Below are 13,066 nucleotides of genomic sequence, written 5' to 3' on the forward strand. Positions count from 1 at the left end.
TTTTTCAATTTTTAATTGGATAATTATAGGATAATTGTGCTGGCATTTTCTCCATAACCGTGTGATAGTGGGAGGTTTTATTCAGTTTTCGTAACTAAGGAATAAAATGAAAATTGTTTTCATTTTGTAAGAGATCACAAAATTCACTCATGCATAGTGTATACTGCCCATCGCATAGCAAACCGAGAGACTATACGATAGCTTAAAGTTTCTACACAATCGTATACACACGCGCCTTTTTTAAACGATCGCATAGGAATTGCTAAACGATTGTCTATAGGATCATGGCCTGTTTACTACACGATTGTGTACCTTGGCCTGTTTACTACACGATTGTGTACCTTCTTCTTAACGATTAAGCATTGTCTATACGATAGACTCTACCTTTTCCCACTTGCTTGGTCGTTGTATACGATCTTCATATCCTCATTCCCTCTACCAAATCCAACAGAGCCCACAACTCTTGGATTCTCACCTTGAGAATACGAGGGTTCTAAGTGGTGGTGTCATCCCCATTGTTGTTGTGTTCGTGTGGAGGCCATTCGTGAGTAGATGACCGGGTGTTTTGGTAGACGATTGCTTGGACGTTCCAGCGAGAGCGAGATGAGCAGTTCCTGGGAGAGAACGAGATTTTTGGTGAAGAAAGGTTCTTCAACTGGTACGTATCTCTTTTCTTTGTTATTTAGTTCTAAAAGCATGTCGGTAATTTGTTGTATATTGCATATCTATTCTGTTAGAATGTAAATGTGATAATCTGTCACAATGAGTTTGGAACGAGTCGCTTCTGGTCAGAGGTACTCTTGTATAAGAATTCCTTCAATTGGTATCAGAGCCAGGTTTTGATCCTAGGACCTGTGGGTTATGGGACCACCACGCTTCTGCTGCACCTCTCTGATGAGGAACTTACCATGTCAGCATATCATGGAGTAGGTGTGGCAATCTGGAATAAGAACTCATATGGAAAATCCTCTCATACAGGTACGGGGTCCTCTTCTTGTACAATCCTGCTCAAGTGGTCAGTTACCAAGCTTTCTTCTCCCTTCCTGTCCTTTATAGTCAAATTGAATTCCTGAAAGAGAAGCATCCAACGCACTGGTCGAGGCTTCGGCTCCTTTTTGATCATCAAGTGCCTGAGAGCAAAGTTGTCAGTAAAGATAATAACAAGAAAGCCAAGAATATAAGGATGGAATTTATCTAATGCAAAAACAATGGCAAAAAAATTCTTTCTTGGTTGTGGTATAGTTGATCTGGGGAGAATTCAAGGTCCTTGATGTAAAGCATATGGCATGACTCTTCTTATCGACCCTAGTACTGCTCCCACTGCCAAGTTGCTAGCATCACACATGATCTCGAACGATACATCCCATCTTGAAGGTTGCAAAATTGGGGTGGTGGTCAGCTTCTCCTTTAGAGTGTCAAAGGCCTCCCTACACTTTTTGTCAAAATCAAATGGGACATCTCTCTGAAGCAATGTTGATAGTGGAAGTGCCAACTTCGAAAAGTCCTTGATAAAATGCTTGTTGAAACCTGCGCTACCAAGAAAAGACCGAATCTCCCTAACACAAGTAGGATAGGGGAGGTCAGCAATAACATTTACCTTAGCTTCATCTACCTCTATTGCTTTTTCAGAGACTAGATGTCCTAGAACAATACCATGAGAGGCCATGAAATGACATTTTTCATAATTCAAAACAAGGTTAGCTTCAATGCAACGTCTCAATACTAAGTTAAGATTATGCAAACAATCCTCAAAAGAATCTTCGTAAACCGTGAAAGCATCCATAAACACCTCTATGCACTTCTCTATAAAATCAGAAAATATGTTCATCATACACCTTTGGAACGTACCTAGGGCTTTGCAAAGCCCAAATGGCATCCTTTTGAAGGCATATATACCATAAGTTCAAGTGAAGGTGGTTTTTTCCTGGTCTTCTTGGGCAATGGGGATTTGGTAGAATCTAGAGAAGCCATCAAGAAAATAGAAAAATGGTTTTCTGGTTAGCCGTTCTACCATATGATCCAGGAAAGGAATGGGAAAATGATCTTTCTTGGTTACCTCGTTGAGCTTTTGGAGATCGATGCACATTCTCCATCCATTTTTTTACACATATTGACACCATTTCTGCCTTATCGTTCTCCACAATTTTCATGCCAATCATGGGTAGGACTTACCCATTTGCTATCATGGATAGGACTTACCCATTTGCTATCAGGAACTGGGTAAATGATTCCAGCTTCATTGAGTTTGATGATTTCTTTGAGAACGACATCCTTCAAATTGGGATTTAATCTTCTAAGGGGCTAGACTGTGGGCTTGGCACCTTCCTCTAGAGTGGTCCTATGCATGCAAAGTGAAGGGCTTACTCCCTTGAGATCATCTAAAGTCCACCCAATGGCCCATTTGTAAGTTTTCAAAGTTTCAATCAAGGATTCCTCTTGGGCAGGTGTCAACTCCCTGGAGATTATGACTGGAAGGGTGTTTCCTTCTCCGAGGTACATGTACTTCAAATGGCTAGGGAGAGCCTTTAGCTTAATCCCTTGTACCTGCAAATCAAGAATATCGAAGTCAGAAGAAGATTCTACTACTTTATTATTATCAACATCAAGAAGAGATAAGTCATATGAATCAGGCGAATCCAATTCAATATAAGGGGTAACCAACATGCTAGAGTTATTATCATCATCCAACACAATCTCATCAATCACATCATGGGTCTCAATCAAACATGAGGACACATATTCCTCAGAAAATCTCATAGCATCATAAATATTAAAAGATACAACGTCCTTATCAAATTCTACAGATAGACAACCCTTATCTACATCAATCTTAGTTTTAGTAGTTTTCATGAACGGTCTACCTAACAGAATCATAGAAGATGAAGGTGTAGAGATGTCATCCATTTTTAATATATAGAAATCAACTGGAAATCAAGTCCTTAACTTGCAACAATACATCCTTAACAATCTTTAAGGGTTAGATATAAGATTTATCGGCTAATTGGATGCATACAACATTTTTTTGCAAATCATTCAAGTTCAAATCCTCGTAAACATGGTAAGGCATAACATTAATAGAGGCTCCTAAATCTAACATGGCATGTCAGATTACTCTATTACCAAATATGGAAGGCAAAGTGAACATACTTGGGTCTCGACATTTTGCAAGAATATTATGTTTTAAGAGAACTGATACATTCTTACTTACCACTACATTTTCTCCATCCTTACCTGTCCTCTTTTTGGTGCACAGCTCCTTTAGGAATTTAGCATACCAGGGGATTTGTTGGATTGCATTCAAGAGAGGAATGTTTATCTGAGCCTTTTTTAACATTTCGATAAACTCCTCGTCCCTCTGTTCTTGTTTTGGTTGTGCTAGTCTGCTAGGAAATGGAGCTTTAGGCATATAAGGTTCAATAACAAGTGTACGAGGATTACTTACCTTGGGAGTGGATGGTGGTGTTCTAGATTTACTCTCATTATTTTCTGTTTCTTTATCGATCTTATCAGATGGTGATAGGTAGTTTGACGAAAGTTCCTTGCCACTCCTCAGTGTGATGACATTGATGTTGGCATGGTTCGGTTGTGCATGCAACTTCCCTGAACCCTTGGTTTCTATATGACTTACTGCGGCGACTAACTGTGTGACTTGAATTCCTAGATTGGCCATGCTTGCCCTGGACTCTTGTTGATAGGTCTTTATGTTCTTTAATAGCTGGTGGGAGTCTTTTTGCAGCTGTTGAATTTTCTGTTGAAATTCGAGGGAATTATCAGTCGAAGTTTTTACAATATCCTCTAATGACATACCTAAGGAAGACGACGACTATTAATTAGAATTGTCATGCCTTTGTCCTCGCCCTCGACCTCCACATTTCATATTAGGATGGTCACGCCATCCTGGGTTGTAAACCGAGCCATGCGGCTCGTACTTCCTTTGGTAACCCCTAACTGCATTTACTTGTGCTTGGGGACATGCTTCAGATGCGTGTCCTGGTACTCCACAGGCTCCACAAGCCTTGACTTGAGTCGCTCCTCCTCGTGCTAACTGCATCACAAGAAAAATCAAGTTAGAAAGTTGGGCTTTTAATTCTTTAACTTCAAAATTACCAGTCGAATCAGATTCATTGGCCCCGGTGCCAAAGTTTTGGTTGTTCTACGCCATGCGTGATATCAAGTCCTGGACATCCCCAAATATTTTGTCAGCAAGAGCACCTCCGGCCACCGAGTCGACTGAGTTTCTGTCATTTGTCAATAAATCACTATAGAAATATTGAATAGTAATTGGTTAGAAATTTGATGATGAGGGAAACTAGCATATAATCGTTTATAGCAGTCCCAATACTTAGAAAAATATTCACCCACAAATTGTTTAATTCCATAGATGTCCTTCCTTATGGAATGGGCTCTAGAAGCCGATTTCTTTTCTTAAGAAATTTCTTTTTCAAATCATTCCAATAGTGATTGACCCTGGAGCCAAGTAGTACAATCAATCTGTAAAACTCGAACCCTAATTACCTTAAGTAAGTAAGCATAAGTAATGTGATGTCTTTGAATGAGCTAAATGAAGCCATGTCTTAGGAAGGATAGAAGATGGAAGCAAGAAGAAATAAGCTCTTGGGTAGCTAAGTGTAAAAGTAGGACAAAACTCGGCTAGGCTAAGGAAGGTCATGCTTGATGATGGAATGTATAATAAGCATACGGATGAGACCATGCCATCTAATGAGGTGTAGTGCTGAAGTAATATTGTGAATGCAGTTAGCAAAAGAAAATTTGCTAATCCTAGCCCTTCATCACCAATAATGGGCAAAGTGGCACAAGGAGGGTTCATACAGGATTTTGGGTGGTGGTATAAGCAAGAAGATTGAATCATTGGGTCGGTTTGGACAAATTACTTAGGCTATTTATGTAATTCCAGTGGCATTCGAAAGCTCTGTGTGTCTATTTTCTATGGCTGTGCTGCTGGGGGAAAACTCGTCGGAATAAGGCCGGAGGGGCAAAATAAAGATGAAGGGTTCGTTTCTCGGGTGAATCTAGGCCATCAGTGAATAATTGAAGCTTCAAGATGAATTACGAAGAGTTTTGAGCTAAAAATTTGAGGTAAGAATGAACTTTTTAAGATGAGGCTTGGAATGCGAGTTATATATTTTTGAAATTTGAACTAGAAGTTGTTGAACAAGCAAACAGCTGCTTGAATTGGGGCCAATGATGAAAGTTTGAATCTCCATATCAAACGACGGGGAATTTTGAGCTGAAATTTTAAGGTAATGTTTCTAACTTGATTATAAGAAAGTTTGTAGAAGGAATTTCCTTGAGATTAGCTATGGAAATTTAGTTATGAATTGTTGAATTCGATCTGCAGCTTGATGCTCCAAAAATTTTCTAAGTGTGGAGAGTATGGGCGATCAAATGGTGCATTCTTTTGACACCCAATCCCTCCAAATTGGCTAAGTGTTCGACCCTCAAAGTGAATGGTAGGAGGCACAATGTGTTAGTTTGGCATGTGAGCTTGATTTATTGAGTAGGCCTAAAAGGAAGGCTAATGTAAACACTAAGTAGTATGCTTATATGTGTAGGTTCACCTCCCATTGGAAAAGCCTATCAAGCCTTAAGGAAGCAAACTTGAAGGACCTATGAGTGACTATGTGATGATTTAATGTTTTAATGATTTAGAAACCATGATTTCTTTGAAGTTATTTCTCATGCTAAGTGTTTATATGAAGTGCCAAGCAACATATGTTTGAAGTTATTTCTCATGCCAAGTAAAGCATGTTTTCCATGGAAATTGACATGATTTAAGTATGTTATCTTGTCCAAATACTTTCAGCATATTTTAGTAACTCCATTTTCATGATGAACTAGTATGATGATTTGTGCCCTAAGCCTTAGTTTTCAACTAAATGTTTATAACTAGTTATATGACGGATACTGAAGGACAATGAGAAGGTATCCTACTTAAGTATCTAAGGTATAACAGTACTCAGTTATAACTACGTGCACGTAAGTAATACGACATCGAGAGATTGAACAAAGTTATTCTCATGCTAAATTTTATGTGATTCCAAGCAACTTATTTCTATGATTGAAAGCATGATCAACGCATGATGTTTACTAATGTACGAGTTTTCCAAGTATGTTTTCCATTTCTAACGTATGCTAATGATTTTTACAAGCTAGTTCAACATGATTTAAGCCAAAATATTTTACAAAGTATGAAGCATGCGTTAGGGTTAAAGCTAAGGTTGAAAAAGTTTGATGTACTATGTTTTAAATACCTAAGGTTGTCAGAGTACATGCGCTGGTATTCCTAAACATAATGAAAAAGGATACTGAAGGTAGGGAAGATATCCTAAAGAGTTTTCTATGCTATATTTGAAAACTATTCTTTTAATGCTCTTCGAGAACTTGATAGCTTAAGTGAGCCGGATACTGAAGGTAAGAAAGGTATCTGAATAAATGTACCTAAGGTGTAGACGGTACATAGAAAACTCCACGTGCACGTAGGTAGATTTGAATGAGAGGTCGAAGTATGGGTCTCTTGGCCGGTAACAGACGTTGGGAGCTAGAGCGATGTATGATCGTTCTCAACTATGGCATAATGATGTGTAATGGTGTTTAAGAGTAGTTATCAATGTTTATGTTTAGAGGAAGTTGCTTGAGATGCCCATCAGTATATTTAAAGGGATCGACGTAGGGGTTTCTTCTAGCCATAGTTCAGTATGAACAGATCGAAGTAGGGGTCTCATCTGGCCATGGCTTGGCGTTGGGTATTAGAGCGATGAATGTTCATTCTCAACTAAGATTCAGGTTTCAGATACAATGGTTTTAAAGGTTTTATGTACACGTTTGCTTGGTATATTTTAGTTCCAGTATTATGTTTTCGAGCTTCCAATTTAAGCATGAGATTTATGTTTTTATTAAGTCACTCACTAGGCTTCTAGCTCATGTTTTCAAATGTTTTCCTTTTAGGAAGTGGTCAGTTCTCAAAAGACTTTTCTGCTACTGCTCTATCACTCAAAGAAACAGGTTAAAGGAAGCGTAATTGAAGACCTGTATTAGTTAGTACACATGTGTCTGTCTAGTGACTAGTATTCTAGATGGGGCTCACTAAGTTGTAATATTCATGTATGAATAATGTTGTGAAACCGTGTAATGTAAATGTGTTAAGTTCTGAGTTAATATGTTCGTATATTGATGATATGTACGTATTCAGGGTTTGAACAAAATTTAACAGGTTAGATAGGCAATAAGTGCCAGCAAAAGGGTTGGTAACTGCTGCAGTCACCATTCCATTCAGGTTAAGAGGGTAATTTGGAGCGGGGTGTGACACAATCCTTGGCGTCATCCTTTAGTATAAAAGGAAATACCCTAAGGTTTAGTTGCTCTTCAGTGACTCCATGGGGTCTCATACTTACACAAACCATATGGAAGTCTTTGATGTGTTTGTGAGGGTTTTCCCCTACATGTCCTCTGAAGGTTGGCAGTAAATTAATTAGCCCTGATTTGAGTTCGAATGGCACCATGGTAGGTGGAAATACAATGCACAGGGGTTGTTGGTCCATGTCGGGCTCTGCCAGCTCCCTCAAGATTTTCTCACAGACTGCATCTCCCATGGTTGTGTTGTCAGCTATTCCTAGATGTTCTTCTTTTGGGATCTTTTCTCTAGTTTCCTTTGGATTCTTCTCTCCTTCTCGTCAATATCTGTAAGGAAAACAAGATTGAACTCCTAGAGGAGCGAGTCATAAACCGAAGGGAACTTAAATACTTTTTATTTTATTTTTATTATTTTTATTTAAGAGGAATTCAAAAATTTTCTAGGCTAATTGCCAAGTCTCCTCGGCAACGATGACAATTTTGTTCGGACTCCGAGACTAGCGTGTCGTGAGCGCCCCTGACCCGAGCAAAGATAATTTATTTTCACTGATCCAAGAGTTAAACCACAAATGTAGCAAAGTGATAAGACCGGGGTTGAATCTACATGGAGGCTGTTGAATTAGCTTAGATCAATTAATGAATTCAAGTAAAAAAAGGGGTTTTGGTTATTTAGATTTTGTTTGCAAGATAAATTAAAGGGCAAACAAAGAAGAATAAATAAAGGTTAGAACAGAAAAGAGATTGAATCAAATTAATGGAAAATCTTGGGATTAGTTTGCATGTTTTTTTATTTTCTATCATTAGTTACTAGTTAATTCTTCGATTATGTGAACCCCTCAACCTATTAAAAATTCTAATAGCCTAATTAGCCAATTTTGATAATAATCTAAATTAGCCCTAAATCAATTTTAAACTTTTCCTTCACAACGACATACAAGTTAAAACTGAAAAGCATTAAGTAAAGGGTTCAATTGTCGACACACACTTCAAGCTAGAAAGCCACATCTTATAGCGCAATTTATTTGAGAAGATTATACTAGGGCATACATGGATTTGGGCAAAAAAAGTCTAGACCTTAAACATGAGATCCTAATATGTGCAAATCCCTCAATTATGCACAGGCTAGATTGGTTTTGCATACAAGAAATTTAATAAATTAGTTTGTTAGAAAACTCATCAAATTTCTATTATTAATAAATCAAATCTACCAAAAAGGTTCACAACAATTGAATAAATTAAATAGTAACTTCAAGAATTAAGGCAAACAAACTATCTCAAGAAAATTATCTAGCCTCTGAGAGACATATTACAATGATCAGATGAATGAGTCAAGGTTCACTTTGATGAAGATCGATCGAGAATTTGGCTTCAATGGCTCTTAGACTGAACTAAACTCTAAGAATTCACTTTATTTGGAAGACGAAAATGTTTGGAGGCTGTAACCTTTTTTAATTTTTTGCTTGTCTGATTGTTGAACATCAACGTTCCATTTATAGGTTGCTCGCAACATTGCAATGATGCGAAGTAGCGTTGCAACGCTTGCTTGCTTCGCACGAGCGTCAATTTCGAGTCAATTGTCATAGCGTTGCAACGCATAAAGGGGGTGTAACAACGCTGAGCGCACTACCTTACAGCGTTGAGTGTCGAGCGTGGAGGTGCGTTGCAATGCTTGCGTTGATTTAACTTCGGAGCATTACGACGCTTTGGGAAGCATTGCAACGTTGGTCTACATTTGATGCTACTGCTTTCCAACGTCGAGTGAACGTTAGACCAAAGCTTGACAAGAGCGTTGCAACGCTGAGTGTTCTGTCAGATACTCGATACTCGTTGCTTGCTACTTGATACTCGCTGCTCGCTTCCTCGGTGCTCAATATTTGTTTTCTTGGTGGAATTTGACTCGATAGTACCCGATGGTTAACTGTACTCGATGATAATTTGGTTGCCTCAATTTCTTTTAAGCCCGGAAGCTTAAATCATCTCTTTATTGCTTCAATTTAGCCTTGTTTGGCTCCAAATCGCCAATTCCAGTTCATAATCGCTCAGTACCTACAAAATAAGGAAATAAACATGTAAAATCTGATAACGAGTAAGAATTAAGCTAGGATAATAGCACTTTTTAAGAGCTAACAGAGATTCAAAATTATAACTTTATAATATGGAGAATTAATTTATTTTAATATGATTCAAATAAACAATTATTTATTTGGATGAGATCCATATAAATATATAAATTATTTAATTTGAATAAGATTCAAATTAAATAGATAATGGGATAATCAATTTATTTGAATATTATTCAAATAATTAATTATTTGAATGAAATTCATATAATTAGTTAATTTAAATAAAATTTGAATTAAATAATTGGAGGAAGATTTAATTAACTAAGTTGAATTGGATTCAAATAATTAATTATTTAATTTGGATGGGATTCAAATTAAAAATTCTGTAGGAGATAAATATTTAAATGTGATTTAAATATTTTAAACCATTTAATATGAGATATTATTTGGGTAGATATTTATTAATATAAGTATCATTAAATATTTAATCTAAAATCTCAGCAGGGTTTTTCCAATAGGATTAGGAACCCATAAAGTTTTATAAATAAGGTCATTGGGAGCCTTCATAGAACACATTCTCTACAAGAATAATCTCTACAAACTCTCAAGAAATTTTCCCAAATTTTCTTAGAAAAGTTCTAAGAGATTCTTCTTCCCTATTCCCTTTATTCTTTCAAGAAGCGGTTCCCATAAATCGGATCCTTGCCAGAGTTATAACAAAGAAAACCTCGTGGGATTTGAAGAATTCAAGAACGAGACTACTGATTCGATGAGATGTTTTTTGTTGCATTTTTGGATCGAAAAAGATATGTCGCTTAACCTTCTCTTAATTATTTGTATTTTTAAATATTTCAAGAATCAAAGAACACGATCATGCGGTGTTACCTATGGTCATTTAGGTGATCGGGAGTTCCCAAAACACTTAGGATTGAGGTTGTATTACCTATGGTCGTTTAGGTGAGATGTAAGTTTCTAGTATCAACGGGGTTATATATTGAGTCTAGTCATCTCGTGGTCCAAGTCTTACACAAACTCTTTGTATAGGATACCCCCACTCGCACGTCTCCACATTAATGGTTAGGATCTACCATTTGTAGTAGTTTACAACAATTGCAAACCTCTACAAAGCGGACCGTATCCGTTGTGTCACCAGGATCAGGTATCCCACCTTAATCCTTATACTACAGACCTATTTAGGTTATCATTTAAGGCATGATCCACTTTTATATGACATATACATGCTTAAGTTCACATAAGATAACCAAGGAGCTTTGTTTATTGGATATGAGTAAATGTCAGAATTAAATAACACTTATTTTATTAATTAAACAATGTGCATCTTTACAAAACAATGAGACTCCAGGAGAATTAGGACATCAATCCCACAGGCAACTAATAGCAGCTCTTACTGACTATCATTGATAACTGCTATCAGTATAGCTTTTAATATGATGAAATCGGGAAGAAACGCGCAAAATGGTGATTGGGTGTGGGTTTGTTAGTCTTTTACCATTTTTTATTCTAGATATACAATTATTTTATCCTTGTACCATATATTCTATTATTTTTTGTCTTAATTCCATTTATGCAACTATCCCTAAAATGAAGTATGTATTTTTTTTTCATTCACTATGATTTTTTTTCATTATGTTTTTTTCTTAGTAAGGTTCTAACGAGATATATTTCATATATATAATGGGCATCTAAAGAGGAGTATTATAAATACTATAATATAGGTGATGCCCATACTTAATGTACAAAGACCAAGTGTCATTCTCTCATTATCTCATATGTCATATAACTACACATGCTTAGTGTCCATATATGCTACATTCTAGTTGCCAAAATTCTTGTGGAAAATTGTCGATTTTGATCCAAAAAGGTTTTAACCATTTTTAACTACACATGCTCAGTGTCTCTCATTTTTAAAATCTACTTTTTTTTAACCTATTTTCCATCTTTTTAGTCTTTAAGTGGAGGGATCCACTGTTGGGGTTGATGCCCTAAAGTCTCGTGTCCTGTAGTTTGTAAACAGTCTGTACGAACACTTATGTTATTAATATATGATATTTACTTCACATCTTGTATTTTGCTCAGTTATTTGTTTTATTTGCTTTACCACAAACCAATAAATATAAAATCCCTGGTTATCTGTATGTGACTCAAGCATGTATGTGAGGACATACAAGTGGATCATGTCTCGAGTGATAACCAAAATGGTCTGTAGTATATGGATATAGGAGGGAAACCTTATCCTGATAACCCTACGGATGCGGCCCACTTTGTGGAATGGTCAGAAGTGTTGTGACTTGTCACAAATGGTCTGATCCTGATCATTCGTGTTGGGGATATGCGAGCGGGGACATCCTATACAAAGAGTTTGTATAAGACCTAACCACGAAGTTTTAACGTCTCGTTATATAACACTGTTAATGACAGAGACTTCACTTCATTAGGATAACCGTAGGTAACATGACCTCAATCCTGAGTGAGTTGGGAACTCCTACCATTGAGGGAGATCCTTTTATTTGTATGGCTGCGAGTGGCCAGTTCGTCGATTCAAACCTACCATTTTGGAGATTAGTCTGATTTGGGAGCTGGGAACTCAGCTACACAAGATGGAATTCATTCCTTCCCCGAGGCAGGGATAAGTAGATAGATAGCTCCCTTAAGGGCTGATTCTGGGGCTTGCACGATGTGGCGCCACACACATTTTCTTGGCCCGATTGGACTATGTTGTATTGTTCATTAGAGGAATCAGTGGTACTTAAGGAGTGATATGTAACTACATGGGCATAACGGTAATTTGGTCCAACTGTACGTACGAGCATCTGTGAAGGGTCATCGTACTCATGATTGGTTATATCCGATGGACATAGAAATATATCTGTAGTAAGAAGAGTTCAGTTGTTGGTCTTTAGTGGAATGCCTGACAGTTAACGGATGGTGGATCTCGTGACTAAAGAGTTTAGTCAGCTATTCACGGACTGTTGGAGCTTCAAGCCACAGGTCCATTAGGTCCCCTGAGTAGCTTGGATAAAATCGAGAACCAGTATTTGAGTTTATTTGAAATGTTCAAATTGACAAGAGGAAGTTCGATTATATATGATATAATTGGATTGGTTAATTATATATGATATAATTGGCTAAATGCATGAGATACATTATTTTGGAGGAAATTAGATATAAATATGATTATATCAAGTAGAGGAGAAAATACTATAGTAGATATGTGATATCAAGCTATAGGATAAAAATATAATATGATTATATTTATTAATTAATTAGTTGGTTAATTATATGATAATTAATCCAAAAATCACGTTTGGACTTGGGTTAGTGGGATCCGTCGGTTATTTGTAACCGATGAATTAAAATGAAAAATGTTTTCATTTTGAATCGCCTGGAGTTCAATCGCCCAAAGAATTCGAGAGAGCGCATTGTTGAGAATAGGAAACGATCTCTTAAAGAAAATTGAGAGCCTATACGATAGCACTATTCGCCTAAACGATCGTCTTCCTCGCATCTAAACGATCGCACACTATCGCCTACACGACTGCATAGCTTCTCTAAACGATCGTACAGTGTGTCGATTTTACTAAACGATCGTATACCTTTTCTTAAACGATCGT

General features: G+C 37.1%; 1 protein-coding gene across 1 annotated transcript; it reads right to left on the bottom strand.

Moving 5' to 3' along the window:
• Positions 1-1,258: 1,258 nt before the first annotated feature.
• On the bottom strand, positions 1,259-3,670 carry LOC150036912 (uncharacterized). Its single transcript, XM_090313268.1, has 3 exons — positions 3,232-3,670; positions 2,322-2,861; positions 1,259-1,803 (listed from the first exon to the last, which is right to left on the bottom strand). Exons 1-3 carry the CDS (start codon positions 3,668-3,670, stop codon positions 1,259-1,261), a joined length of 1,524 nt encoding a protein of 507 aa, XP_090169394.1.
• Positions 3,671-13,066: the final 9,396 nt, after the last annotated feature.

This window comes from Benincasa hispida, chromosome 4, assembly GCF_027475165.1.
Source record: "Benincasa hispida cultivar pf3 chromosome 4, pf3_genome.v1.1, whole genome shotgun sequence".
NCBI classification, from domain to species: domain Eukaryota; kingdom Viridiplantae; phylum Streptophyta; class Magnoliopsida; order Cucurbitales; family Cucurbitaceae; genus Benincasa; species Benincasa hispida.

Bases quoted from the DNA above. Each gene is read 5' to 3' on its own strand.
- LOC150036912 (XM_090313268.1), bottom strand. From the start codon at position 3,670: ATGGCCAATCTAGGAATTCAAGTCACACAGTTAGTCGCCGCAGTAAGT. The intron at 2,862-3,231 runs GTAAGGATGGAG...TGATTCTGTTAG, and splicing joins GTGCACCAAAAAGAGGACAG to GTAGACCGTTCATGAAAACT. The intron at 1,804-2,321 runs GTGCCAAGCCCA...CTGATTTTATAG, and splicing joins TAGGACCACTCTAGAGGAAG to AGAAGTGCATAGAGGTGTTT.